This window comes from Propithecus coquereli, unplaced genomic scaffold (genome assembly GCF_000956105.1).
Source record: "Propithecus coquereli isolate 6110/MARCELLA unplaced genomic scaffold, Pcoq_1.0 Scaffold507, whole genome shotgun sequence".
NCBI classification, from domain to species: Eukaryota; Metazoa; Chordata; class Mammalia; order Primates; family Indriidae; genus Propithecus; species Propithecus coquereli.
In genome coordinates this window covers 475,634-501,507 of record NW_012150919.1, presented here as the reverse complement: position 1 = coordinate 501,507, position 25,874 = coordinate 475,634, and the positions used below count along the sequence as shown (strand labels likewise).

Sequence of the window (25,874 nt, the reverse complement as noted above, 5' to 3'; positions counted from 1 at the left end):
TGCAGGTGAGGGTTTTCTTTTTCTTTATTACTTTTTTTTTTTTTTAAACACTCTCTCTCTCTGGGTTTTAGGTTATTTGAAAACACTGGGGGGGCGGGGAGCTGGGGAGAGGACCACGTGATTTGCTTGCACATGCGTATCTACCAGCCCGGTGGACCCTCGATCTACATACTTAGTATTATCCATGCATTGATTTGTATCCCATTTTCTTATGCTTTTCTTATATTGAAGAGCTAATTAATAACATGAAGAGAAAATGTGAGCAGATCTAAAAGCCTGGGGCCATTAATGATGACGACGTGAGGATGGCAGCTAAGGGCATAAAAGCACCAATCCACTTACCGCTCCGCGGCACACTGCGTAGGCAGCTATGTTTTTAGTTTGTTTCTCTCACGTAGCAAATATTTTCTTTAGTGTACTCGCACGATTCCAAATAGGAAATGTTTATAAAAAGATAATAGGGATACCAGTCCAGCTCTTTTTTCTTAAAAGGTACTTTTTAATTTTGAACATTTGAATTTATTATATAATTAGTGAAGTTTAATTCATCAAGTAGGACTTGCCTCTTCGTTGCTCACACTAAAACATAAGGACAATGTAGATGACATTTTGAATTGGAACATATAACAGATTTTCTTAAAGAAAAAGCCATTTTACATGCATATATAAAATGTTTCAAAGTTAACAAAATTTTCTTCATAAAGGCCAAAAATAATTTTATTAAAAATATATACAGAAATACAATAAAAATATTTCTAGCCACCAATAAAATGTTCATTAAGGGCAGAGATAAAATTATCATCCCTCTTTCGCTATTTAGATTCACACAAAAAAATTTTAATAAAAGCAATTTTTAAAACAGCAGCAAATAATATAGTTTCTCTGGGAAAACACTTTTCAAACATTTTAAAATAGTCTGATGACTTGCCTTTTATATTGAGGTTGATAATGAAGCATATACATCTTATATGCAAGAGTTATTTTTCCAACCTATGTTCACTATTTTGAATTTTTAATAGGCACAGACCATATTCATTTTTGAATACTTTGATTTTTAAACTCACTACTGTAGGCACTAACTTGTAATTTTTCACACATTTATTTAATATGTCATCAGAATATTGAGATAGATGGTCAGGTTTATTCGCAAATAATTTCAAATAGATTTCTTTAAACAAACTTTCTCAACAACTTCAATTTTCCTTCAAAAAAAGAAAATTTACCCACACAATACAATGTAGCTCACACATATTAGTGCAGACCAAGAATTTATGTATTCTTAAGTATTCGTATATGGGAAGAGGGTAAATGGGACAAAATATCAGTACCAGTACAACAAGAGCCACAAATCTAGAGAGGAAGAACACAAAGTAATATTTTTATTCCACCTTTTCATCTGCTTTTGTTTTTACGAAGAATTCTGGTTTGTAGATACAACGATAGGCCAAGAGTTGAGGAAGAACTCCATACGCTATGTTTAACACTAAAAAAAGGATTTTCGCTTCTTCAGGGACTCTGTAGACATAAGCAGTTCTAGCATGAAGAGAAGCACCAATGTGAGAAAACTGAGCCTGTTGCATTAAAAAAAAAAATCGGTAAGCATGAAATTTGTGTTTAGCTGGATGCACGATGAGTTCTGAATGGTTCATTCAGACTATGTTTCTGTGCCCTCTAAACCAGTCTTACCTGCAGGCAGAATACTGTCAAACGATCCATAGTCTTTAATACGATAGTCTTTCATTAAATATACTCTTTCGTTAAATTTAGGGCCATTCTTGATACAACTGTTCAAATAAAGTATACATTCTTTAGTGTGGTTTCGTCACGCTAGTTTTGTCTTTTAACCCATCCAGTATTCCTTACCAAACATTAATGGCTCAATCTTAACAGAAAAATCTGAATAAAATTTCAATGTTGTTCTGATTTGCATTCTGGAGATCCTACATAGAGACTCAGTTGTGGCTCACAAATTGTGTCCAGTAAAAATGAAGAAAGTACAGAGTTTAAAAAAACTAAAATATTTTTAGCATAACAAACTATTTAAAGAGAAGCACTGGGGACCTCACCTTCGTTTATCAGTCTTTCATCTACTCCTTGGAACAAGAACTCAAAGCCCTTTTGCTGTATATTTTTTGTTTATTTGTTTTTTATGCAACTTAAAAAACACTTAAGCATTGTTTTTAAGATAAGGCTATTACCAACTTGGGCGGAGGTAGGAATATGGTTGCTCGTTATAAAATGGCAAATATACATGCAGTCAAACTTTTCAAATCAAATTATAATTTAGTTAGAAGTAGGACTTGCCAGCATAATCTGAGTTTGCTAAACAGCCTCCCTCTATGCTTGTGTACTTGTTGAGAACACACATTCAGAATGTGCCCATTGCTCTTTTTTTATACTTTTCATAAGCATAGAGGAAAACTATATTAGAAAGGGTCATGCAGGCCACAGCAGAATTAAAATCTCCTTTGAGAGGACTTCCTCAGGAAGCTGGTATCATTACAAAATGCAGCCCCAGAGTCTGCATTTTCATATCTTGCTGAAATTCAAGATATACATAACAATGGGATTGGGAATCTAGACGTGGTAAGTGGTAAATTATTAGTTCATCAGGATCAAAGTGAAGAGACAGAAGATACCGCAATCTAGAGAAGGCACAGAAGTAACAAGAATGAAGAACTAAATAATTTGCTTTAAATACATAAGTTATTTTATATTTCCTTCCATATGAAATCAATTTATTCTGCTAAGTGGTTAATAAAAGTGTTACCATTGCACTTTACCCGTGACAAAAAAAAGACAAGCTTTTATAAGCAGCATCTTTATGAATTTTTATCAGTGGCAGGTATTTTAATGGGGGCTGCATTTTTACAAATTACTGATATATTCTGGAGGTATACTCTGGTACATTTTTGCTACTCTCTAGAGATAAAAATTAAATCAGTGTGGTTTGTTGCCAAGGACCAACATGTGAATTGTCTGCACTGTGATCCATGAGGCGTGAGAGGGCTCTGCCCTTGGACACACCTCCCCTAGGCAGATGCCAAACACGACCCAGCAAATGTGTGCACCTCTGGGCTCCGAAGACAAAAGAACTTGAGAGTCGAGGGCATTTGCCAGGGTGCCCTAAGGAGCTGCTATTGTGGAAATCCTAGGAACTCTGAACAGGAGATTGGCCCCCCTCACGATTTTTCCTTAGGGCTTGTTTTGAATGATAGTGTTTTTCTACATATATAGCCAAACTTTTCTTCTGGACTAAAGGCTAAATTTGAACCTTGGCTTTCAGAAATGTGGGTTTGGTGCCTCTACCTTTATGGACACTTGTAGACATCACAGAATCACAAAATTTGGAAAAATGCCAACCATACTTTAAGAGAATAAGAAATAAGAGCAGTTGTGCCTACTTGCGGAGGGAAGCCTGCATAAAAAGTCAGTGATTACATAGGCTCTTTCCTGCACTAACCAGTGCAGTTAATACCTCATTTTCATGAACAGCACAGTCACGGCAACATTTAAAAATGATTCATGTCCTCGGATTAGATTGTAAGCCCACTGGGCAGGTACTGTGTCTAATGTTTTATGTGGCACCTGTCGCATTGTTAGAGCTCAATAAACGTTCAACAACAGTGGTCTTGTGACTGTCAAAATATAAAAAGGGTCTACAAGGCTAGGTGTGGTGGCTGACGCTTGTAATCCTAGCACTGTGGGAAGCCGAGGCGGGAGGATCGCTTGAGCTCAAGAGTTTGAGACCAGCCTGAGCAAGAGTGAGACCCCGTCTCTATAAAAAAATCTATAAAGAAAAAAAAATTAGCCGGGTGTAGTGGTTCACGCCTGTAGTCCCAGCTACTCAGGAGGCTGAGGCAGGAGGATCGTTTGAGTCCAGGAGTTTGAGGTTGCAGTGAGCTAGGATGCCACTGCACTCTATCCAGGGCAACAGAGCAAAACCCTGTCTCAAAAAAAAAAAAAAAAAAAAAAAAGAGTCTGCAAAGCATTTCTCTATTTTTATACCTATTTTGGTAGGCCTTTTTATTTGGAATTATTTAAGAAGGGCAAACATTATTACATTCCTAATCAAAAGAGGTGTTTGTATGTGAGAACTCTGAGGCCAGCTGTCTGCAGCTCCTAGTAGCTCACAGTTCTGACAGGTGTAATGGTCGCCATACCTCCAGCCAGCGGAGCACCCAGCCACAGTTTCCTCCCAAGGCATGTGGTGGTAAATGTTCAGTGTTCTGAAGTGTCAAAAAACCTGTCTCACCTGAGAAGGGTTCCCTTCCTAAGCACACAGCAGATAAAGGGCCACACAGTATCTGCTGGGTGATGTTCCCAGCAGCAGATCTCCCCTGTGAAGCACCTGAAGAGCTTGGCCTGCACGCTACTCTGGAGTCGGCTGGCTCCACGAACTCAGTGCTGCTGAATTAACATGTGGATCCCAGAAATCTCCAAAATTTAGTGATGTGAGGTTGAGTTCCTAATAATTTTTCTTCTATTCCATTCTAAATCATCTTTCCTCTTACAGAAGCAATTAAGAGATATACTCTGATTTTTTTTAGAATTGATGATTGGAATGAAAAATAAGACAATAAAAGTAAACAAAGCTTAAATTTTAATAGTTCTGTTTTCTTTTATTTACAGAGACAATCTGGAAAGGATGACTAAAAATCACAATCCTAGCTCCAGAAGGAAGAACTGAAAGAGTGTTATGTGCCAGTGTTAATGTTACAAGCAAAAACTAATGTGACCATTGGGACAATAGCTAAGATAGGCTATTTGGCCAATACAGTGTGAGTGGCTGATCCAGACTGTGCTCTTTTCCTGAGGTTTTCTGAGCAGCATAGTATAGTGATTCAGAACATGGACTCTGGACCCAGATCGCCAGAGTCAAACCCCATCTCCACCACACACCAAGAGCTGTAACCCTCTGGCTTCCTCATCTGTAAACATGGATAATAATGGAACCTACCTCATAGGTTGTTGTGAAGGTTCAATGAGTTGGTATTTGTGATATTTTTAGTGCCAAGCACTTAGGGCTGTTCCATAGACACAAATACAAAACTCAGCTGAACACCTATCCGTGATCTGGTGCTCCACTTTGTTGAAAACCTGGGCTCTTTGTTTTTGGACACCCTTCTTGACCATTTGACTGTCAATGTCTCCACAAAAGGATAAGCACCTAAAGACGTTAAACCCAAAGTCTAATTTTAATACTAAATAAAGATGTTTTAGTAATGAATCATGCCAGAAGCAAATGAGTAGAATGGGATTTGCATTAGGATCCCAATTATCCATGTTCTTCTTAAACCTTTACTCTCAGATATTTCTTAAAGGTCTTCATGAAGGAAATAAAACTTGGGAAATTTACTTCCAGTAGAGTCAACTCTACAACCGGATTATCCACACGTAAGCCTCCAGACCAGAGCCCTGCAGAGGCAGGGAGGCAGAAGGTGTGAGGGCAGCCAGTGGGAAGGGGTATCGCCTCACTGCAGTGGAACTGATCCTGCTTCAGGGGCTCCCTGCCAAACCCTTTCTGAACCTGTCCCAGAGCTTTCTCCCAGTTTCTTTGGTTTTTTGGCAATTATACACATAGCTTAGTTAATATGTCTACAGATTGAGCAACATAAGGCCTTTTTCCAAATTCTTACTGGGAATCTTCTATCAATAATGATAACAGCAACAAAAAGTTACACAGCTATTATGTGCCAAGCACTGTTCTAAGCCTTCCTGTGTATCACCTCATTTAACTCTCACAGCAACTCTATGAGAAAGGTGCTATCCTCACTTCACAGAAGAGGAAACAGGACCAGTGAGGTAAAGTAACCAGGTCACTGTGCGAATCAGTGACAGGTTCCCATCGGAACCAGTCTGCCTCCAGACCTTATGCTCTTAACCATGTTAACTATACTGGCTGTGTTTTTTTTTTTTTCATTTTCAGTGATATTTTAGCATAGAAAATGCCAATTGATAGGAAATGCTAATAAGTAGATCTAAGCAGCATATAATGCTTTTCAAATTAAACTTGCAGCTTTAATCCTGTGGTAAGCATTTTAGATGAAAAGATCGTTGGGTTATAAATAAGTCCCCAAAGGAACTCTTTGGTCGAAAATGGTCTTATTTTATTCAATTTTCTTTTGGATTGATCTTTTTGATTTCTGAAGGCAGCAGATTTGGCAGATTCCTACATGGTCTGAAATCAAGGACCCAGTAACTACCCAACATTGATCTATACTGATGTAGAACTTTTCAAAGGTTGGTTTTTTTGTTGTTTTTGTTGTTGTTAAATTGCATGGACTCTTGGGAGCTCACTAATCTTTAAATAAAAGCAGATTTTAGTAAATTCGTTGGGATCATGAATGCATAAGGCTTCTGAATTAGGAATCGCAGTTTCAGCAAGCAAGGGTGCTGATCAAGATTAAAGAGAGTGCTTTTTATGATGAATGTATGAGGTACCCCCTGAGGTGAGAATCCATTTCATAACCAAGTATTTGCTAAGTATAAACCAAATCACATAACTATAATTCATCATTCCAATAGTTGCATTGTTTTGTTGTGGCATGATTTCTAACTTTTCCTTAGCCTACACACAAGTAGGTAGATATTAAAGTCCAGCCAAGAGCTATGGGAATGTCAGACACATAATTCTTGAATTATGCCACCCTTTACCTGCTAGGCTGGGAGAAACATCCTTCTGACATTTAGAGGATCTGGTCCTTAGCCTCAGGCTGTGAGTCCTGGCACTCACCAATAAGAGAGGGACTTCAGGCTACTTTGTTAAACTGGGCAGTGATGGATAAACCCAAGGGCTCCTGCAAGGCCTGAGATCTGGCTAAAGCTGCCCCTGCTGTTGCCAGTTGCTCTATAATCCACACCGCCCTTCCCAGAACCACCCAGCTAGAGTCACAAGTGGCCATCTGCAAGCTTAAGTCACCAGCAGGTTAGCCTGTGCTTAGTCTTACTGCTACATAGTCACACACCCATTTTCCCCAAAACGATTACTTCCTAAGCCTCCTGACTGTTGACTATCCACACGATTAGGCCTTTGCCTCAGTTTTCGTGCCTAGTTCCCCAGTTGTCTCCTGAGATTTGACCAAGTCCAACATCCGGCCTCTTTAGCTAGCCTGATTGTGCAAGCAAAGCACACAGGTAATGAATAGCTGTCAAACTCTGAGCAATCTAATTCTCTGAAGAAAGGGTGGTAAGAGTGAAGTGGGTGTGAGGCCCTCTGTCCTGGAAGATACAGGAGAATAAGGCAGGGAACCAGGTCAAGAAAACAAAAGTTAAGGCTTACCCTGCCCCCAGGCCTGCTGCACACTCCCACGCCTACGTGCTGCCTTGCGTCTTCCCTGGAGAGGCTTGGCCTAAGAAGCCCTCACTTGGCCCTCAGAGTCCAGCTCGGATGTCACTGCCTCCTACCCCCCTGAAGGTTCTCCAGCTCCTCAGTGCCATGTGCAAGTCTATCTTTGGGCTGTAGGACTCTGTGCCATAGCTGATTGTTTTCATGGGGTGGGGGAAATATTAATAACAGAGAAGGATATGGGCTTTGGAGTCAGACAGGATTTCATATCCCTATTCTGCCATTTAGTAACTGCGATCTTAGGCAAGTAACTTAAGATATCCTGAGCCTCAGCTTCCTCATATTTAAATGGAGACTTTTTTTTTTTTAACTGGCAAAGATAATACCATGTGTTCATCATGCTGTTTATTCTTCGGAGGCACACAGGAAGACCACATTTACCAGCCTCCCTTACAGGTGAGTTGGTGCCAGGCCTGGCCCTTGAAAATATCCCGCGTGATCTTTGCACAAGCAAAAAATAAAATTTTATTGGGTCAAGCCATTGAGTATTTGTTACTGCAGCAGAGCACATAGCCTATCTTTACAAAAACAGGGAAGTAAAACATTTAACCTGGTTTGCCTGGCATAAAGTAAGGTAATGAGAGCTTGGACCAGTCTAGTGGCAGTGGAGCTGGGAAAAAAATTAATGCATTTGAGAATTACTCTGGAGTCAGAACTGACCAGACCTAGTGATGGTCTAGATGTAGAAGACGAGGGAATAGGAAATGTAAAGAATTACTCCACCTTTTTGGCCCAGCACAGTGGCTCACACCTGTAATCCCAGCACTCTGGGAGGCCAAGGGAGGAGGATCGCTTGAGTTCAGGAGTTCAAGACCAGCCTGAGTAAGAGCAAGAAACCCTTTCTACAAAAAAATAGAAAAATTAGCCAGGCATGGTGGTGCCTATAGTCCCAGCTACGCAGGAAGCTGAGGCAGGGGGATTGCTTGAGCCCAGGAGTTTGAGGTTGCTGTGAGCTAGGCTGACACCACTGCACTCTAGCTGGAGTGACAGAGCAAGACTGTCTCCAAAAAAAAAATTACTCTACCGTTTTGGCTTGAGCTGCTGGATGCAATAGGGCCATTTACAAAGATAACGAAAGATAACGAAAAACTAGGAGAGAAGTTGTGAGGAATATCAAGTCCTATTTTTCACATTAAATCTGAGATGCTAGTGAGACAGCCAAGTAAAAAGATAAGAGTTTGGAATTAAATATAGGAGTCTGGGAGCAGTTTGGGCTGAAGGTAGAAATTGGAAGTCATCAGCCTATACTTGATACTGAAAGATATGGAAATAAAGACTCCAAACCAAGGCCTGAGGAATTAGGTATTTAGAAATCTGTGAAGGAAGAGCAACCAATGAAGGGAGATAAATTTCTCTTCTCTCTAGTCACTCAAGGAAAGGACAGGAACCATTACTTCTGGATGCTGCATCAACTTTTTACATACTAATATTCTAATTTTATAATTAAGAAGTGCCTCAAACTGAAAGGATTTAACCTTTAAATACTATAACTGTTTTTCAACCCCATAAATTCTAGTTATGTCTTTTTACCATCACGGTTACTATACCATGAGTGTAGCTGACTGTGTATGCCTAGAGTCTGGATGAACCTCATTCTTAAGCCTGCTTGAAAAGACCAAGACAAAGATAATGTTTTTAAAGATGAGTTCATTTGTTTTTTTATTTCTAGTAAGAAAAAAAGATAAAATTACTTAATTTTCTTCTTGTTCAGAAGATCAATTTGTTTTGCTAATTGTTACGTTATTTAAAAGTGTGCTTTGTGTTATGTGTGAAGTTTTTCATAGATAATTTTGTGTTCAGTTCAATGCAGTAAGCTTTCACTGAACACCTAAGGTAGGCCAGGGCCTTGGCTACGTGCCAGGGGGAGGATCAAGTGATAGGCCCTGCTTTTCAGGAATAGAACTGTTTTAAAACCACTTTCCCTGGTTCTGTATAACATAGTATAGTGGAGTTCTAAAATCTTAAATTTAGATAAACATCTCGAAGATAACAGTTCTCAATCGCTTTTTAGTAGCCTTGGTGTTCAGAGATAGGGAAACAGTCCTATAAAACAACAGCATCACTTGCTGGGTATGTGACCTTGGGCAAGTCATTTAACCTCAGTGGATCACACATCCACTATATAGTTGACTGTGAGATTTAAATAAAATGTATTTGCCGAAATGTCTTCTAAGGAACATAAACAAAAGGTGACAACTATCTCCTCTAAAACACTGAGCAAAGATGCTCTTCGTGTATTCAACAGTGACAGTTAGATGACAAGTAAACTTTCTCAACAGAGGATATTCTTAGTACCTGAGCTAGACCTCCAGCGTGTATCAGTGTGACATCAGGCATCCAGGAACATCCAGGAACCACTAGGCCGTAAAGCGCAATCACAAAGTAAGGGACAGAATAGAACATATACGCCAGCATCTGTATTGAACAGAGAAATCACATCATCAGCCTAACTAAGAAGTACAAAAAAAATCAACATTTTCATCTTTGAAAATGTTAATTCCTATTTCCTGTATGGGACCATACCTTCCCATTTTTAAATAAAGAAAATTAACTTTAGAAAAATCTTAGTCTTCATAACTATTAATACGTGACCTGAATTTTAGGATAAGCAGCAGGATCCTTCAGGTAGGGCTCTTGGAGTTGTGTATATAATCGGCAGAGCTCAGACGGGCAATCCAAAGCAATCTACGGACAAAATAGTCATTGTAAAAATACAGTCACATCTGGTTCTTGGGTTTGCTGATAAGACTAAATGTGCCAGGTTTAGTCACAGCTGCTTTGCCATTTAACAAAAACTATGCATTGTAGAGGCTCATCAATGAAAGGGAAAGAAAGGAAATAAATACTCTGCAGATTTACTCCAAAGACATTAAGCAGAGGTTAATCTCGGAGCAGGAAATGGAAAATTAATGCTCTATTCTTGGGCACCTTTCGAATATTCAGAGTTTTAAGTATCTAGGTTTGGCTAGCCAAAGCACAGCTTGCTTTAAATTCTGTTTCATTTTTCCTGGAAATAACTAGCCAACTATTCCCTACAGGAAGAAAAGTATATTTCTACCCCAAATTTATCTTATTATGCTTTGTAGGATTCAAAAATAGCATCCTCCTCTCTCCAGTGCCTCATAGTATATGGCCTTTGGGGGCAGTAAAAGATAATGATTTGAAAGGGGGGTCCTCTTGTCTGAAGCCACCTCCAGTGTCCACTTTGAAAGACAGCAGAGCAGATTTAGTCATGGTGGTGTGGACTTTAGGCCACAAATAGACAATTGTCCCTTTGGCACATTGCTAGGTCCCCTCTGAGTCACTTTCCCCCTCAGGCACCATTCCTCATGTCCTTGGCCATAAATGTTATCCCACCTGGATAATATATGAACGTGTGGGCCAGTGGTGAGTTGGTAAAAATGGGCCCCAAAAGACAACTCTTAAAACAGCTTCTTGCCTTCAATCCAGCCGGCTGCACAGGCCCCTTAGATACAGCCCAGGGACCCCAAAACCATAAATTAGCTACATCAGCTTCCACTTTTCCCTCTACTCCCCAACTGCTGTGCAACTCTGCAGGCTTAGAATAGTACTTGTCACTGAAGCCAAATATAATTAACCATATAATTCTGAGCTCCTCAAATTCATTTCTACTAAGAATAAATCATGAAACTGTGGCATTGTGAAGGATCACTGATCAATAAAAATAGTAACAGCAGTCATTTATCGAGCACTTACTATGTTTTAGGTTCTCTACCAACTGTTTGATGAATATTATTTAATCTTCAAAACACTTCTATAAGGTAGGTACTATTATTTTACAGAGGAGAAAACTGGGGGTCAAAGAGGTTACGTAATTTTTCCAAGGCCACACAGCTAGTAAATGGCCAGGATTCCAACTCCAAGGCCTGTGGGTCTTTTTCTTAACCTCTGTACTATAAAATTGGTAGAGGAAAAATGGAAAAAATGAAATTCCCACATGTATTCCCTTCATGTATTTCAGTCACATCAATATAAAGACTCCAAAGCTGGGCATAATTTAGTCCACACCACTCTTCCCAGGGAGAAAGTCACACGACCCTACATAGGTGTGAACTGTTGATCTGGTGCCCCTTCCTCAATCCCACCAACCCTGCTTCTGAGAACTCAGGGATGTTCCGTGCCGCAGTTGTATCGGGCGTCACCTTTACCAAAGATAATTACATTTAGATCAGAAACATCAAAGGACTCAAAAGCATGAGACTCTGATGGCTAATTTTTCGGGTCCCTAAAATAGGGGAAGGAAGATACTTGTGACTAGAGCTTGATCTAAGGACCGGAGGAAGGGAGTAGAAAACAGCCCCAGAGGAGCTGCCCCTGGGGCCAGAAGAGCAGGTCCACGGCTCCAGGCTCTCGCGAGAACAGTGTGTTAATTTGCTAAGAAGCCTGATAAAAAGCAAAAGATGTTTTCAGGTTTTCCCATTTGGAAGTGTTAATAGTATAATAATGTTATGTTACGTTGATCTGTTATGCTTACCAAGCCTCTGAACAGGCAAAACCCAGTTGCCAGGAGGAGACACACGACCAACATTAAATCAAAGGGTCTTCTCAGCAGGTCCTTTGCTTGGGCTTCTTGAACAACCTAAAATAGAGTTTGTAACTAAAGAGCAGGCCCCAAGTGCCAAACGAGAATCTGAAATCTGAAACGTGAAATGCTATGACGAGGGATGATAAGAGAATTTTGAAGATTCACAGTTCATATAATAAAGTGCTGGCCATAGAACTTTAGGAAAATCATTTCCTCCCTCACGTCTCAGTTTCCTCGTCTGTGAAATGAAGAGACTGGACCAGATGTTCTTGAAGGGGCCGTCTAGCTCTATGAGTCCATATTTTTTCTTAAAATAACATTTTCATGATTATAAACATAGACTCCTTTGAAAAATAAAAATGTAAACCATAAACTCACCACTCCACTCTTAACAGTCGGTATACTTTTCCAGTAATATATATAAATTAATATATTTACCCAGGTACACACACTCACATGCATACACATACACACTTACAATCTGCATAACCTGTATTTTTCACAAAATTAGGATTTAGTATATAAATAATTCTGTATTCTTTTTGCCCTCAATATCTACCTATATTATAAGCACTTCCCTACATTATTAAAAATTCTTCTAAAACTAACACCATATAGACGCATCGGTCTTTAGCTATTCTGCCATCTTTGGACATTTAGGCATTTTTCACTGTTACGCTTATTGTGATAATGAACAACTTTGTACATAAATCTTTGGCAGCATCTCCCTGATGATTTCCTGAGGATAGGGTCCTAGAAGTGGAATTATTAGGTTGAAGGGTTACATTTGTTAAGATTAGGAACATTGCCAAATTGCTTTGCAGAGCGATTCTAAATTTATGTTCCTGTCAGCACTGTATGACACTGCCCATTCGGTCCTGGCCATCACTGTGTTTCAGCATTAAAAATAACAAATAGTTCTACGTGCCTTAAGACATAAATACTCTGCTGACATGGAACCTTCAAAAGCAGTGGAGCCAGGACTAAGGGTAAGGTTACTACTCGTTTTTTCTTTTTAACAGCTACCTCCTTCCTCAAAGGGATGCAAGGGGAGACCAGCTGTCAGCATGCCAGCAGAGTTTATACAGCAGGCGTCTGAATGTTTGCACATGAAGTGTTTGTAAATTTTAATGAATTCTGTTGTAAATCTCTTTCTAAAATGAATAATCATGTTCTGATTATCTCTAATAATTCACATTTTCATATATCAACTTTGCTTAAAGGATCTTGCTACGTGATCTAATACCCATAAAAGGAAGAAACTTAGAAAGAGAAACTAGCTATGAAATGAAGACCTTAACAGAGTACCTGGCAGGCCGATATTGTTTCACCTTGACCACCTTGGCTGTGGATGGAAGAGAGATGTCTCAGAAGACGTCTCCCTGGGCCTGGATCTCCTGGGAATCAGATCCTGTGGCTCCGTGGACTGCCTTGACCAGCAGTATCTCTCCAGCATCCTCTCAGGACAGTAAATATGGAGGTATCACAGAAAGAGGTGCCCGGGTGCTCAAAAGCCAGGCCATTAACAACCCCAGCCAAACCACACACTCTGGACTTCATCCAGTATACTAATGCACAATCTAATGCCTAAGAGCCAGTGTAGCCACGGACACAAGAAGTTCCCAAAACTATGGCCTTGCCAACAGATGCAGACGTATTCAGACAGAAACAGACCTTCACAGCTGCATTAACTAAGATGTACACTAATGCTACATAATCAAAACAGTCACACTGATTGAGTGCCCCAAATGCTCCAGTCCACAGAGGAATAGTTCAGTTCAGTGGCCAGTGGATGTGAGTGAGCCCTATGAGTTTGAGAAGAGATTACATCAAAACTTTATAAAATCACCTTTGAGGGATAATTATAATTTTCTGATGGCTGATTATAGATTCTGAAACCAGCCCAGACAGGAAGACAAGTATATGGTATGCTTAAGAAAAAAGCAGGGCAAATGCGTGTTCCATACTTTCCTATTTAAAAGAGAGAAAGAAAGAGAAAGTCAAAAGTTTACCAAAAGCACATCTAACACAAGTAATATTTAGAAGACATCCCCATCTTAAGTCATCTAAAATTTTGTTATGGGCCAGACTATTTTTAATGAGGCCCCCCCGCAAAAAGGGGTTAGTTTAAAACTATTAGATGTGTATTAACAGCCACATCCTATCTATAGTATTTTAAAAGCATATTTAATATAATATCCTGATCTTCTGCATGCATAAATAACCTCTTTTACTTCAGCCTTCAAGAATCTTAATTTGCAAGTACATTTTTGAAGTTCTCATTGTGTCTGGAGTTACATCTAATACAGAGTTGTAAGAAATATTGGCACGCTAAATGTAGCCGTAAACACCATACTCACCCCCTCTAGATCCTTCTAAAAAATCAGGAATCACTGATACTTGACTGTCTAATTGTTCAATGCACACTTCTGAAAATTGCTCAAAAGGTAAGATTAAGGAGGGAAAAAAGAATAATTCTGCAAAACAGATTTTTGGTAAGCTTGGAATCTCTAGGTTCTATTATCACCAAAATAACCTTCTCTGTTTAAAAATAAGCACCATTGTTTCAGAAAAGGAAAATGAATTTTAAGATAAAGTTTCTTACCTACAATGTTTCCTGGCACAAAAACAACAATGCTCATAATAATAGATCCAACCCAATATAGGCCAATGGTTCTATAACTTTCTCTGTAACAAAAAAAAACTTGACTTAGTGCCCTTGTCTTAGAATACTATGAGCAAAAGATGACCCTCAATATTATTTTTATTCAAACTAGTAAAGCACATGAAACAAGAGTAATAAATCAAACACAAGGAACCCTGCTAATCAAACTTCATTTCCATGTGTGATATACTATAGACCCTTTTTTGTGTCCTTTTAAATAGGAAATTATGCTGGCTACACTGATCCTCTGTTAAACTACAACATGGTCATCACTGCCAAAGGACTCCTGCATTTCCATATTATGTATGAAACCCATAGCATGAAAGGAAAAGGTTTGAAGAAGAAAGGAAATTGCATTCATATTTCAAATCATTGTAAGTATGAGTAATAGGACGTTAAATGTACTTACCCTGGGTCACAGAATCTTGGCCAAAGCCCCAGAGGTGAAGATAGTAAGTGTACCCCATGTACCTACCCCATGCTGTAAAGGAGCTGCTAGACATATACCCTTAATCTTCAATGTTGAGAAAAAGTTCCTTCAATTAATAACCCCAATAACCCAACTCCATACTATGTAATAGGCTATGAGAAAAATTCAAAAGGAAGATTCTCTGAAGGGAAACAGAAATGAAGAATACCGTGTGCTTCCTGTCCCACCCCAGCCCTCGAGCCAAATACAACCAAACCCCAAGGGTCCTGTTCACGATGACTGGGATTGTCATAGGGAGGACAGACAAGAATCAGCTGGCGCTGTCCTTGAGTACATCATGCAGGGGGGTGGGTGTCAAACTGCAGCCTTGTATGGGGCAAAAATGCGTGACTTTCTCTAACCTGGAAACAAATGGAGGCCTGGGAAGGTAGCTGGGCTCGAGACGTATGAAAGATTCCTCCCCAAAGGGTGGACCTCCTGGGTTACAGGGACCCCAGCAGTAAGAAGCTGCGGGTGTCCCGTCACGGGTAGGCGAGACACAGGAATTCGGCAGAGAGAGCACTGTCCACTTCAGGGACTGGTGCGAGGCAAATGTTCCTGTGGTAGGGTCTCCAAAGAACCCACACGTGCCTCACGAGATGATGTTAGCGTATCAAGACAGTGGGTACCAGTAACCAGACAGCGGCCACTGTCAGTGTCTTTAATCCCATCTACACACCCATGCACTCCGCGAGCCCGCCGCAGAGTGAGGTGGGAAGGAACGACAGGACCTCATACCCAGGCCTCAGCGCAGGCCCCCACGCCTCAGAGCTACACTTGAACTGGGGGAAAGACAGAAGCTTTGAACTAAAATGAGATTGAAGTTTTGAAATTTGGATTAAAGTTTGGAATGTGCTTGGCTTTAATTCCTGAAAATGAGACTGTTCTTCTAAGAGAACATACTCAGAAAGCCAAGGTCTGCCCAGGCTGTTGCAGAGCAACCCACGGCACATGTTCAAAAGGCACGGGTACGAGGAGAACCTAGCCATGTCTGCCTTGCACCCCTAGAGCTTACATTCACGCCGGGGTGTGCCTGTCTGCGCATCTGCCTCTGTGCATGACATTTCCTTACATACCGCTTATCAGCTGCTAAGGCGGCAAAGGCACACGCCGGTGAACTGACTTACTCCCATGCTATGGCTGCCACCATCACCAGGTACATCAGATAATGAGCAGAGCCGTCCCAGTAGCAGATCATGTGCCCATATGCAGTGTTCAGATACGGTTCACCCTGAGGAGAGCATCAGAAAGAAGTCCACTTTAAATAAGACTCAGACATTTCAATGCAGAACACCAGGCCTGTACTGCAAGTAAAATAAAACAGCAGAACGAATTTGTGTTAGTCTGCTAGGATGAAGACTATTCCTACAACATTACAAAACTGGTAGAAATGTGAAAAAATAACTTTACCCCAGAGCTGCCAAAACCAGGGTGTGGCCACAGAGGATGGAGCTAGAGAAGGCCTAGCCAATTGGCCTGTGATGCGTGAACACAGGTCTGTACTGAGATACGGAGGTACACGGCGTTACAGGCAATGCTGGCTTCACGGCAAACTCACTGAGGCCAAGCCAAATCTGGGACAAAAGGTGCTTGGCTATGGCCAGGGGGGTGGCCAGGGAAGACCCTGCTCACTGGAGCCACCGGCTGACCTTAATAATTCATGCTGATCCCATAGCTTACTGGGCTGGGCCTGGGGACAGCACTCATTGCCCGCGCACGTACACGCAGACAGGCAGGCACTGAGCTCAGAGCTTCACACCCATCCCCTCGTTCGACCCTCCCAACAGCCCTATGTGATGGATAGGATTGACTCCATTTCACAGATGAGGAAGTAGAGGCTCCTAGAGGTGACACGACTAAGGCCTTGTAGCTAATGTCTAGCAGAGACTGTACTCCCACAAAAAGCCATACCTCTCCTGGGAAATTTTTAATTTTAGGAAAACAAGATTATATGATGAACTACATTTCCCTTTTGCAGGTGGTTTCATCTCCAGGCGGCTGCTAGACAAGCACCGTCAAATTTTTATGGGTTTTAGTGTTGCTCTCACTCCACCTGTTTTCCTTTCCTCTCGCCCCCGCCCCCGTGTCTGTGCTCTCCTGGCTGTGTCGGTGTCTCCCTGCCCTGCCTCAAGTCCCTTCTACAGCAGCGAAGAGTGTGGATCAACCAGCCCGTCAATCAGCCAGCCACACGGGGCATTCCTGAAGCTTCGTGCTCCTCTGGGGCAAGGACTGCTCTGTCCTCTCTCCCCACAAATCAAATCAAATTAAAATCACAGAGGAGGAGGAAACAGAACGGAAGTTATACGTCTATACCCAAGCCTGGCCCACATCGCTCCTCTCTGACATGCTCTGGCTGAAGAATACGTCCAATTAGATGGTTTCAGTCTTTCGTGCCTACGCACCTGGCTCTCAAAGGCAGAGCTGTCCTGTCCTGGTGGCTTGATAGACATCTAACTGGGTGGTCCCTAGGCCCTTCGAACTCACTGAACGCCTTTAATTCATCAGCTTCTCCCCTCAACCGGCCCCCGCCTGGCCTCTCTGCATTAGTGGCCATGCCACCCAAGTCAAAACCACAGGGTCATTTTTTTTTTTTTTTTATTCCTCATTCTCCTGTGCAGTCTTCTGGAAAATCCTATCAATTTTATTTCTGTAATATCACCCCAGGCAATCCTCTCCTTCATCATGGCCTCAGTCAAGCCCTCGGTGTCCCTCACTGGACCACTGCTACCTTCCCAAATGGTCTCCCTACCTCTTAGCTTGCATGTAAAGCTCCCCGTTATTTGAAATGCAGGTGAAGACTATGCTTTCAGCTCTGCTCTTTATTTCTTGTGTGACCTGAGTAAGCCACTTAACCTCTCTGGGGCTGGATAAGATAAGAAAATAGAAAATAAAATAAGAAAATAGGACTAGCTCTCTTAGATGTCAGGTAGCTCTGTAATGCTATGATTCGGGTGGGGCAGGGGGAGTGTCCGTCTTCACAACCAAATGGCTTTGCTAAGTGCCTCAGTGTTTGGTACTTCACAAGCTGAAGACTGACTTGGGCTTTCTGAGATACTAACATAGTAACATAGACACACAAATACTAAATTCATTTGGAGTACCTCATTTATATTAAATACAAATAAAGGGGAGAAGTAGGTCATGTCAACACGTGGGTCTTGAGTGAGAGAGGAGCTGTGAGAACTGACTGTTGAGGAGAATTGCCTCCCACAGTCTGATCTTACCTTTCTGCTTCACTTTCCCTGCAAATAAGCAGCCTGACTCTATTACAGGAAACGAACGCAGCGCCACATATTGGACCTGCTTACGCTAAATGAGACAATTTCTGTCTCTGAGTCCCATGGTCTGGGCTGCTGGCCCTTTGGTTTAAGCCTCATGGTCACTAAGCAGTCCCATACCTCTCTCAAATAGTACGTCATGAACCCGTCGATGATCCCATCTTGTTCCAGTCCTATGATGAGGTTCACCACGCTGGTAAATCCAAAAACTGCAAACACTAGAGCAAAGAAAGCAGCAGTTTAAAAAGCAGCAGCTCAGAAGGGACAATTACTAAATGTTTGGCATTAGCCGATAATAATGGAATGTTTTTAATGTTTTCCAGAAGACGCTGTGGACATCATCAACATAGAATAGACCTTCTGCACATCCGGCCAGATCCCTGCCTGAGTTCACGGATCCCCCCATCCCTGCCCAGCGCTCTCACAGAGGGAACAGGAGTAAGAATAACAAAGTCACCGTGACTGTGTCCCGGAAGATCCTACAGGCCGCCCTACCCACCTTCCGCTCCCCTACACGCGCTGCCAGAGCCACGCCCACATCCCACCTGGGCAGTGGGCGCAAAGCCAGTAACCAAGTGGCCAGGGAAGCAGAGAGGTGACCATCAGGTTCAAAATAAGGACGCAGATGAGTTGATTCGTCCCAGTGATGACCAAGCAGGCCCACTCACAGTGTGCCCGCGTCTGCCCTGCTCCATACTGGAGCTCCCGAAGACAGGCAGGACGCCGATGTACAAGTGACGATGGCTTTAAGAAAAAAAGCCAGTGACTTTAAAAAAATGAATACAAGATGGTACAACTGAACATCAAAGAAGAAAAGCTGTAGCGTCGTAGAGAATCTCACTAGAGTTGTGGGCATTTCCTAAATGGGCTTAAAACTACTAGCAGCAAATAGCTGTGGAACAATAGTTATTAAACAGCGGGTGATGAAATTCAGTGCACGTCAGTTTATTAAAGCTGCGTTTCCAAGTTGTCATAAATCGGTGTCTCAGACCATGGGATGGGCATGGACAGCAGAAAAATCTGACAGTGAATGTAAGAAAAGCTGTGAAAGAAGAAATGGAGAGGAGAGAGGAGAAGGTGGACTCCCAGAGAAGAGAAGCCAGCCTTGTCCAGAGCCTGCGGCCAGGAGCCCGGCATTCGCATTTGCCCCGCCAGGAGCGTGAGGCCTGCTGGGCACTGTCCTGCAGACGCGACTTCCCTGTGCCTCCACAGACACCTTTGGCCCAGTTCTCACCAACAGCATCACTTTCTGACACTCATTTTTCGGAGGCCTCCAGGGTGATTAGCCATCGTGCATCTCCCAGGGAAGGAAGTGCTCAGCACGTCATCTACCAGTGACCGCTGATGCCGACAGGGACGCGGTCTCCGCTTTCTAGTGGGCGAGGAGTCTGGCCTGGGCCCTGACCCTGAGGCTGCCGTGTGCTCAAAGCTGTAACAGCGACCAGGACAGGGGACTGAGGCTGTAGGAGAGTAGGAATCCGGCCCTGAAGAACCATCAGGACAGTTAGCGTGGACTCCGTGGAATGGGGACGGAGAAGGGGGACAGACAGCACAGGAGACCAGTCTGGAAGGGCAGACAGGCCTGGCAGTCAGAACGCCCAGCTCATCTACTGACGGCTGCGAAACCATAGGCAAGTTACATCATTTCTCCGGGCTTCACTTTTTTATATGTGGATTGGGAGAAACTAATTACTCACAATTATTCTTTCTCACCCCACCTCTGTCAAGGTCCACTGTGGGCAGAGAATGCTTCCTACGATGCCACTGATGATGGGCTCAGCCCTGTGACACTTCAGCCACTGACATGTGGGTGGAAGTGACAAGGGCCAGCTCCAAGCCAAGGCCACCAGCCCCTCTGTGCTCTGTACCTGCCATGAGAAGGGCGTGCCCTGGGGAGCTGCTGGTGCAAGAACACGGAGACACATAGAACAGCCCTGAATCCAACCCACAGCCTGAAGCCGAGCGGCCCCAGCCAACCCACAAACCCGAGAGCAAGAAAAACAAATGTCTGTGGCTGTAGGATTTGGGGAGTATTTGATATGCAGCATCACTGAAACCGAAATTAAAGAAAAAAATGTCCAGCAAAGTGCCCGGCACAGGAAGTGCTCAAAGGCCAGTCACAGCTTTGCTTTAGGCACAGTGAAAGGGCATGGGCTTTGGGGGTGGGGTCAGTGCTGTTCTCACTAACCACCTCACCGTGACCACATGTCATAGCATCTCTGAGCCAGTGTCACCATTTTCCAGTGGAGGGATTGTGAGGAGTAAATAGAGCAACACCACTAAAGTGCTCAGAGCCATACAAGGCACACGCGGAGGCATTGTTATTTATTTAACATACGTGTATATTTGCCAGGTACTGTTCTAAATACTTCATGAACATTATCTTATTTAATGTATCAACTCTCCATGGCAGGTGCTATTTCTTTTCCTCTATGCAAATCAACAGGGGAGACGAGGTACCGCTAAGTTCGGCCCTAGGTGGAGGGGACTGCAAGCAGCAGGCTGAAGGCAGGAAGCCCAGGAAGGGGCTGGTACAAGAGTCAAGGTCAGAGGTCAGAGGTCAAAGCATGCTGGGGATTTGGGAGCAAAGAATGGAAGGGCGCTCTGCCTGGCCCTGGAAGGAACCCTCCACCAGGACCCCACCTGGGAGAGAGTGGGGTCCAGAGCCCTGGAGAGGCGACGGCTTGGAGGCGAGGGCCGCATGGTCCTCAGCACCTGCAGTTCCAGCCACTGTGACCAGTGGGCTCAGGATTCACAAGCAAGAAGGAATATGTGACTGAGGCCAGAAGTATTACATTATTTAGCAGACACAAGTGATTTCCCTCCGGGGAGACCTACCGTAGAACAGCGGGTCCCGGGGTGGTTTTCTTTTGACGAGGACGCGAGCCAGCAGGGCTACCAGGAGCAGGATGAGGGCAGCAACCCCTACAATCGTCCAGGAACTGCAGCAACCAGAACGGGGAGGTGGTCACTAACAAAATAAACACAATGGTGCCTGGAATTTCCTGCCTACTGAATGCACTCTCTCCCAGCACTGCGTAATTCATACATACTTCTGCCTCTGCCTGCAGCGCACGGCACCGTAGAGTTCGTGAAGTTTATCTGCAGCACTTTGGCCCATCTGGGCCACAGCCCCTGACTTCCGGGGACCAGAGCCATCAGGCCCTCACTCTCCTCTTACCCTGCCTGCCTGCCTCATGCACACAGACAGTCTGTCTGGAGCTCCCTCTTCCCCAACCCCACCTACCCCTGAGATGGCTGCTGCCCCGCTGCCTCTACCTACCCACTCCTCGAAGCCCCATTCCCAGCGGCTGACAGGCCTGACCACTCATCTGCCCCTCAGGGCCAGCCAGAAACCTTCGGAACAAGCTCCAAGGAACGCGCAGGCATCAACGCCTCACACGTTTCCAAGGGGACAAGGAAGAAGGGGCCATATGTCATGCGTACAACCACAGGGGCCAGAGAACAAGGCCAGGAAATCCAAGGAGGAGAAGAGTCTAGGCTAGACTCAGGTCTTGAGGCCAGAATGAAGACAGCCCAGCACCCCACACCCAGGCCAACAGGCCAGCATCCAACCCCTCAGCCAGAGAAACCAAGGTAAGGCTTGGCTTGGCACAACCCCCGGACCTTCTCCGGCGAAGGGGAATTGCACCAAGGAGACCGGGGGCCAAGGCCCCTATGCAGTGGGGCAGCCCTGGGGCATGAGATTCAGTAGAGTTGGCAGTCAGGAGACCTGGGTCCTAGTACCCACTCTGCTGCTGACTGACTGTGTGACCTTAGTCACACATTGCATCCATTTGTTTATTAATTAATTGAAGAACATATTGAAGAAAAAACATTTTGCACGCCCCTATGTGGCAGGCACTGTTGCAGGACCTAAGGAGACTAGATGAATAAGAGAGGTCCCTGTCTACAGGAGAGACCTATCTCAATGGGCTCTGAACTCGACCACCCAGGTCACCTCCAGTCCAACAGAGATCCTCTCCCTATCACACCTCCAGCACCGACAGGGCTTCCAATTGTAGACAAAGAACCACCTGCCCCACTCCGATGGGCTGCTATACCAGGACCTCCTCACAACCCCTTAGGGCTGCCACAAGCACCACTCCTCAACTGAGACCCCTCCACACCACCACAACCCAACATTGGGCCCTGTGGAGAGCCTTAGCCATATGTCCCTGGGACAGAGAAAGAGAAGGATAGAAGGAGGGAGGGTGGGGAGCGGGGCACAAATAGATGATGAATGGCTAGATGGACAGACAGATGACAGATGCATGGATGGACTGATGGATGATGGATGGATGGATGGATGATAGATGCACGGATGGGCTGACAGATGATGGATGAATAAATGATGGCTGGAGGGACTGATGGATGATGGATGGATGGATGGATGATAGATGCACGGATGGGCTGACAGATGATGGATGGATGATAGATGCATGGATGGATTGATAGATGATGGATGAATAAATGATGGATGGAGGGACTGATGGATGATGGATGGATGGATGGATGACAGATGTGGGGAGAAATAGATTCGTTCTATGATACCAATGAGATGGCAACATCAGTGTCCAGATGAGAAACTAAAAATTGGTTTCTGGTGGTGCACACGAGTGGAAGCTCCAGGCTCCTCCTGTGGGGATGAGCCGAAGGGGGAAGCTAAAGTGGGTCAAGAGCAAGATGCTGGGTGGAAGCATCCATGAGGAGGGCAGCAGTTAGGTGTGCCAGGTAGGCTGACAGGCACAGCTGGTGGTCCGGAGACGCATCCATCCCTGTCCTACCAAGGGCCTGAGCTCACAGCCAGCACACTCACCGGCCAGTGCACGTCTGGAGTACGAGAGAGCAGTAAACTGGTTCACGGCGTCCTCTCGTGCTCCCGCCCCCGGGGAGGAGGGAACAATGAAGTGAAACTGGGGCAGCAGATCATCTCTGTCTCCTGGTGTGGTCCCCAGAGACCCTACAGCAGCCTAGTGCAGGGGCTGCTCATAACGGGGAAAAACAGGTCCAGCGGAGACTCAGGGGGACGGGAAGGACTGAGACTAACCGAGGGATGAAAAGGTCGTTGGTCTCAGGGAGTGGGAAGGGCTACTCATGCCCATCTGTGAACAGACGCCTACTGAGAGGGGGCATGTACGGATGAGTATGAGCAGAGAGAAAGGGAGAAAGACCCTGACCCTTTCCTACCCCTCAACCTAATTTGCTTTTTCTGGTTTTCAGACTTTCATAAAAGGTCTGGTGGGAAGGAAGCTCAATTTAACGAGGTCACACAACTGAATGCTGACTATGCACGAGGCACCAGGCTGCGCAGGACACTACTCAAGGTGAGCCGTAGCTTGGCCAGGTAAGTTCTGACCACAGGAAAGGTGCAATCGTGGGGCTGGGGGGTTCAAAGGCGGGAGAGGGAGGGTCTTCAAAAGGACAAGTGGCATTTTTCTCTGGCCCATAAAGTCCAGGTGTGGCTTCAACAGTCAGCGACAGGGAGGAAGGCAGCACCCCAATCAGAGGGAGCAGCGTGAGCACGGCAAGGAGGCAGGAATGTTTAGGAGGGTTCTGGGGGCAAAGACAGTTTGGGGAGGCTGAAGCATTAGTGCGGGGGGGGCTGTGGCCAGGCCCGGGGCAGGGGGCTCAAGGGGGAGCCTTTGCCACGGATCAGAGAGGGCCAGCGCCAGGGAGTACTGAAAGGCGGCAACAGATACTAGACTAGCCCTGGGACTTGTGGGGAAGGGGACGGTAGGAGGAAGGGAGTGGAGAAAGAAGAGAGAGGAGTCAAAGGCCACTGGGATTTTAACCTGCAGGAGGGTGAGAAGAGTGGTTGGAACTAATTATTCAAAACACTGTAGGAAAAAAAACTGTAGGGCTTGGCAATGTGCTCAGTAATGCACAGCAATACATAATTCAGCCTGTATTCAGTAAACGCCATCACCATCTTCCCAGTGGCTGAGGCCAACACCTAGGAGTATCCTCAAACCCCCTTTGCTGCCATGCAACCGTTCAGCAAGTCCCCTCTGCTCTCCCACAACACCCGTCCGCTTCCTGCCCCTGCACTGCTTCCTGTTCCCCTGCCTGAAAGCTTCTGTCCCCAGATGTTGCCAAGCTCAAGTGTCACCTCCTCCAGAAGCCTTCCATGGCCACCAGCCGCCTTCCCAGTCACCCTATTTTATTGTCTGTGTAGCATGTCACTGTCTGTTTGTGCATTTGTTGATGTCTGTCTCAACACGTCTCCCCAGCCTTTTCTGGCTTATTCACAGCTATGTCCCCAACCCTTGAAACAGTGCCAACCACACAGTAGGCACTCAATATATAGTCACCAAACTGTCCATAATGGCATTTTAGGAGCACACATGCACCCTGTACTATGTTGACAGGCGCATAATTTTCAGCTGCCCAGAGCTGCTGCTTCCAGGAGATGCAGCCAGAGGCGGGCTCAGACCAAAGGCAGACCCTGTCGGTGCCTGGTCGTCGGCACTTGGTGTAGGTGCTGTCGGGAGAAGGTGGCCACAGCAGTGAGAAAGGAGGAAGGCACCACTGCACACAGACGCTACTCTGCAGCCTGAACGTCTGAAGGGGGTTTGCAGAGTAGGGACTGATGTAATTTCCTTAGCACCAACTGCTGAGAAACATAATAGGTTACTTCCTCCTCCTCCCAGGCAGCAGGCACAGAGGCAGGCGCCTTCCCCACTGCCCTCCTGGGCCTCCAGCTGCCGGGTGCCGTCCGCTAGCAGTGGCCCTGCGGGGGAGTGAGAGGCAGGACTTGGAACCCAAGCCCTGTACCCCTCCTTCACCCCACCCATTTCCTTAGCATCGAACCGTTCTGCCTCTGGGTCCGCACCCCGCGCCTCCGCGGAGACTTGGCAGCACTGCTCCATGCACGACCGGTCCCGTCGGATGCTCCCTGCAGGGTGCGCGCACAGTCCACCCGACCAACCGAAAACTGCGGCCCGGCTACGCCGCGTGGCCCGCCAGGCCTAGAACCCACGTCCTTGCCTGTCGGCTCAGGGCTATTTCTGCTAGTCATTCACAACGGTTTCTAAAATTAATAAGAAATGATAAGTACGAGAAAGTCCATACATGGAGACGTTCCCGCGAAACGCGAAAGGAGCCAGGCACGCCCGAGACAAGGTGGCCAGGCTGTAATTTCCTTGTTTGGTCCGCCTCCCCCCGCCCTGAGCTCGCCCGGGGCACGGGCACGGCTGGGTTCGCCTCTCTGACCCGGGCGTCCGGCATGGCGCGCACCAGATCCCGGACTGCGCCAGCCCGGGCTGGCACCCACGACCCGCGCGACCCCTGGGCGCCTCCCCGCCTCCGGCCGGCGCGGGGACCCCCGTCCCGAAAGTTGCGGGCGCGACCCCCGCGCGCGCTCACTCACTCGTGCTGGGCCGCTAGGTGGTTGAAGACGTAGGTGACCGGGATGGCCGAGAGGGACAGCACGAAGACCCCAGTGGCCGCAGAGGCGCTCATCGCGGCCGCCGCGCCGCGCGCCCTTCACCGCATCCCGCCCGGGCGCCCCGCCCCGGCTTCCGGCGGCGCCCGCGCCCCTCGGCGCTGCCCTCCGGGCGCCCCCG

General features: G+C 45.3%; 1 protein-coding gene across 4 annotated transcripts; it reads right to left on the bottom strand.

The window, feature by feature from the left end:
* Positions 1 to 1,121: 1,121 nt before the first annotated feature.
* TM6SF1 (transmembrane 6 superfamily member 1) lies at positions 1,122 to 25,870 on the bottom strand. Of its 4 annotated transcripts, none has more exons than XM_012656541.1 (10): positions 25,679 to 25,870; positions 21,145 to 21,248; positions 18,427 to 18,524; positions 16,156 to 16,259; positions 14,500 to 14,582; positions 13,744 to 13,865; positions 11,844 to 11,948; positions 9,941 to 10,033; positions 9,644 to 9,763; positions 1,122 to 1,571 (listed from the first exon to the last, which is right to left on the bottom strand). In XM_012656541.1, the coding sequence occupies exons 1-10, from the start codon at positions 25,768 to 25,770 to the stop codon at positions 1,380 to 1,382; spliced, it is 1,113 nt and encodes a 370-aa protein (XP_012511995.1). In that variant the 5' UTR covers positions 25,771 to 25,870; the 3' UTR covers positions 1,122 to 1,379. The 4 variants fall into 4 exon arrangements, with proteins under 4 accessions (XP_012511995.1, XP_012511999.1, XP_012511998.1 ...); XM_012656545.1 differs by lacking the exon at positions 25,679 to 25,870 and adding an exon at positions 25,120 to 25,157; XM_012656544.1 differs by lacking the exon at positions 25,679 to 25,870 and adding an exon at positions 23,126 to 23,167.
* Between the last annotated feature and the right edge of the window lie 4 nt (positions 25,871 to 25,874).

Excerpts from the sequence above, each read along its gene's own strand:
- TM6SF1 (XM_012656541.1), bottom strand. The coding sequence starts at position 25,770 with ATGAGCGCCTCTGCGGCCACTGGGGTCTTCGTGCTGTCCCTCTCGGCC. Across the intron at positions 10,034-11,843 it reads TTTGCCTGTTCAGAGGCTTG|ATTGCTTTGGATTGCCCGTC; the intron begins GTAAGCATAACA and ends TTTTGTCCGTAG. Across the intron at positions 1,572-9,643 it reads ACGCTGGAGGTCTAGCTCAG|GCTCAGTTTTCTCACATTGG; the intron begins GTACTAAGAATA and ends TTAATGCAACAG.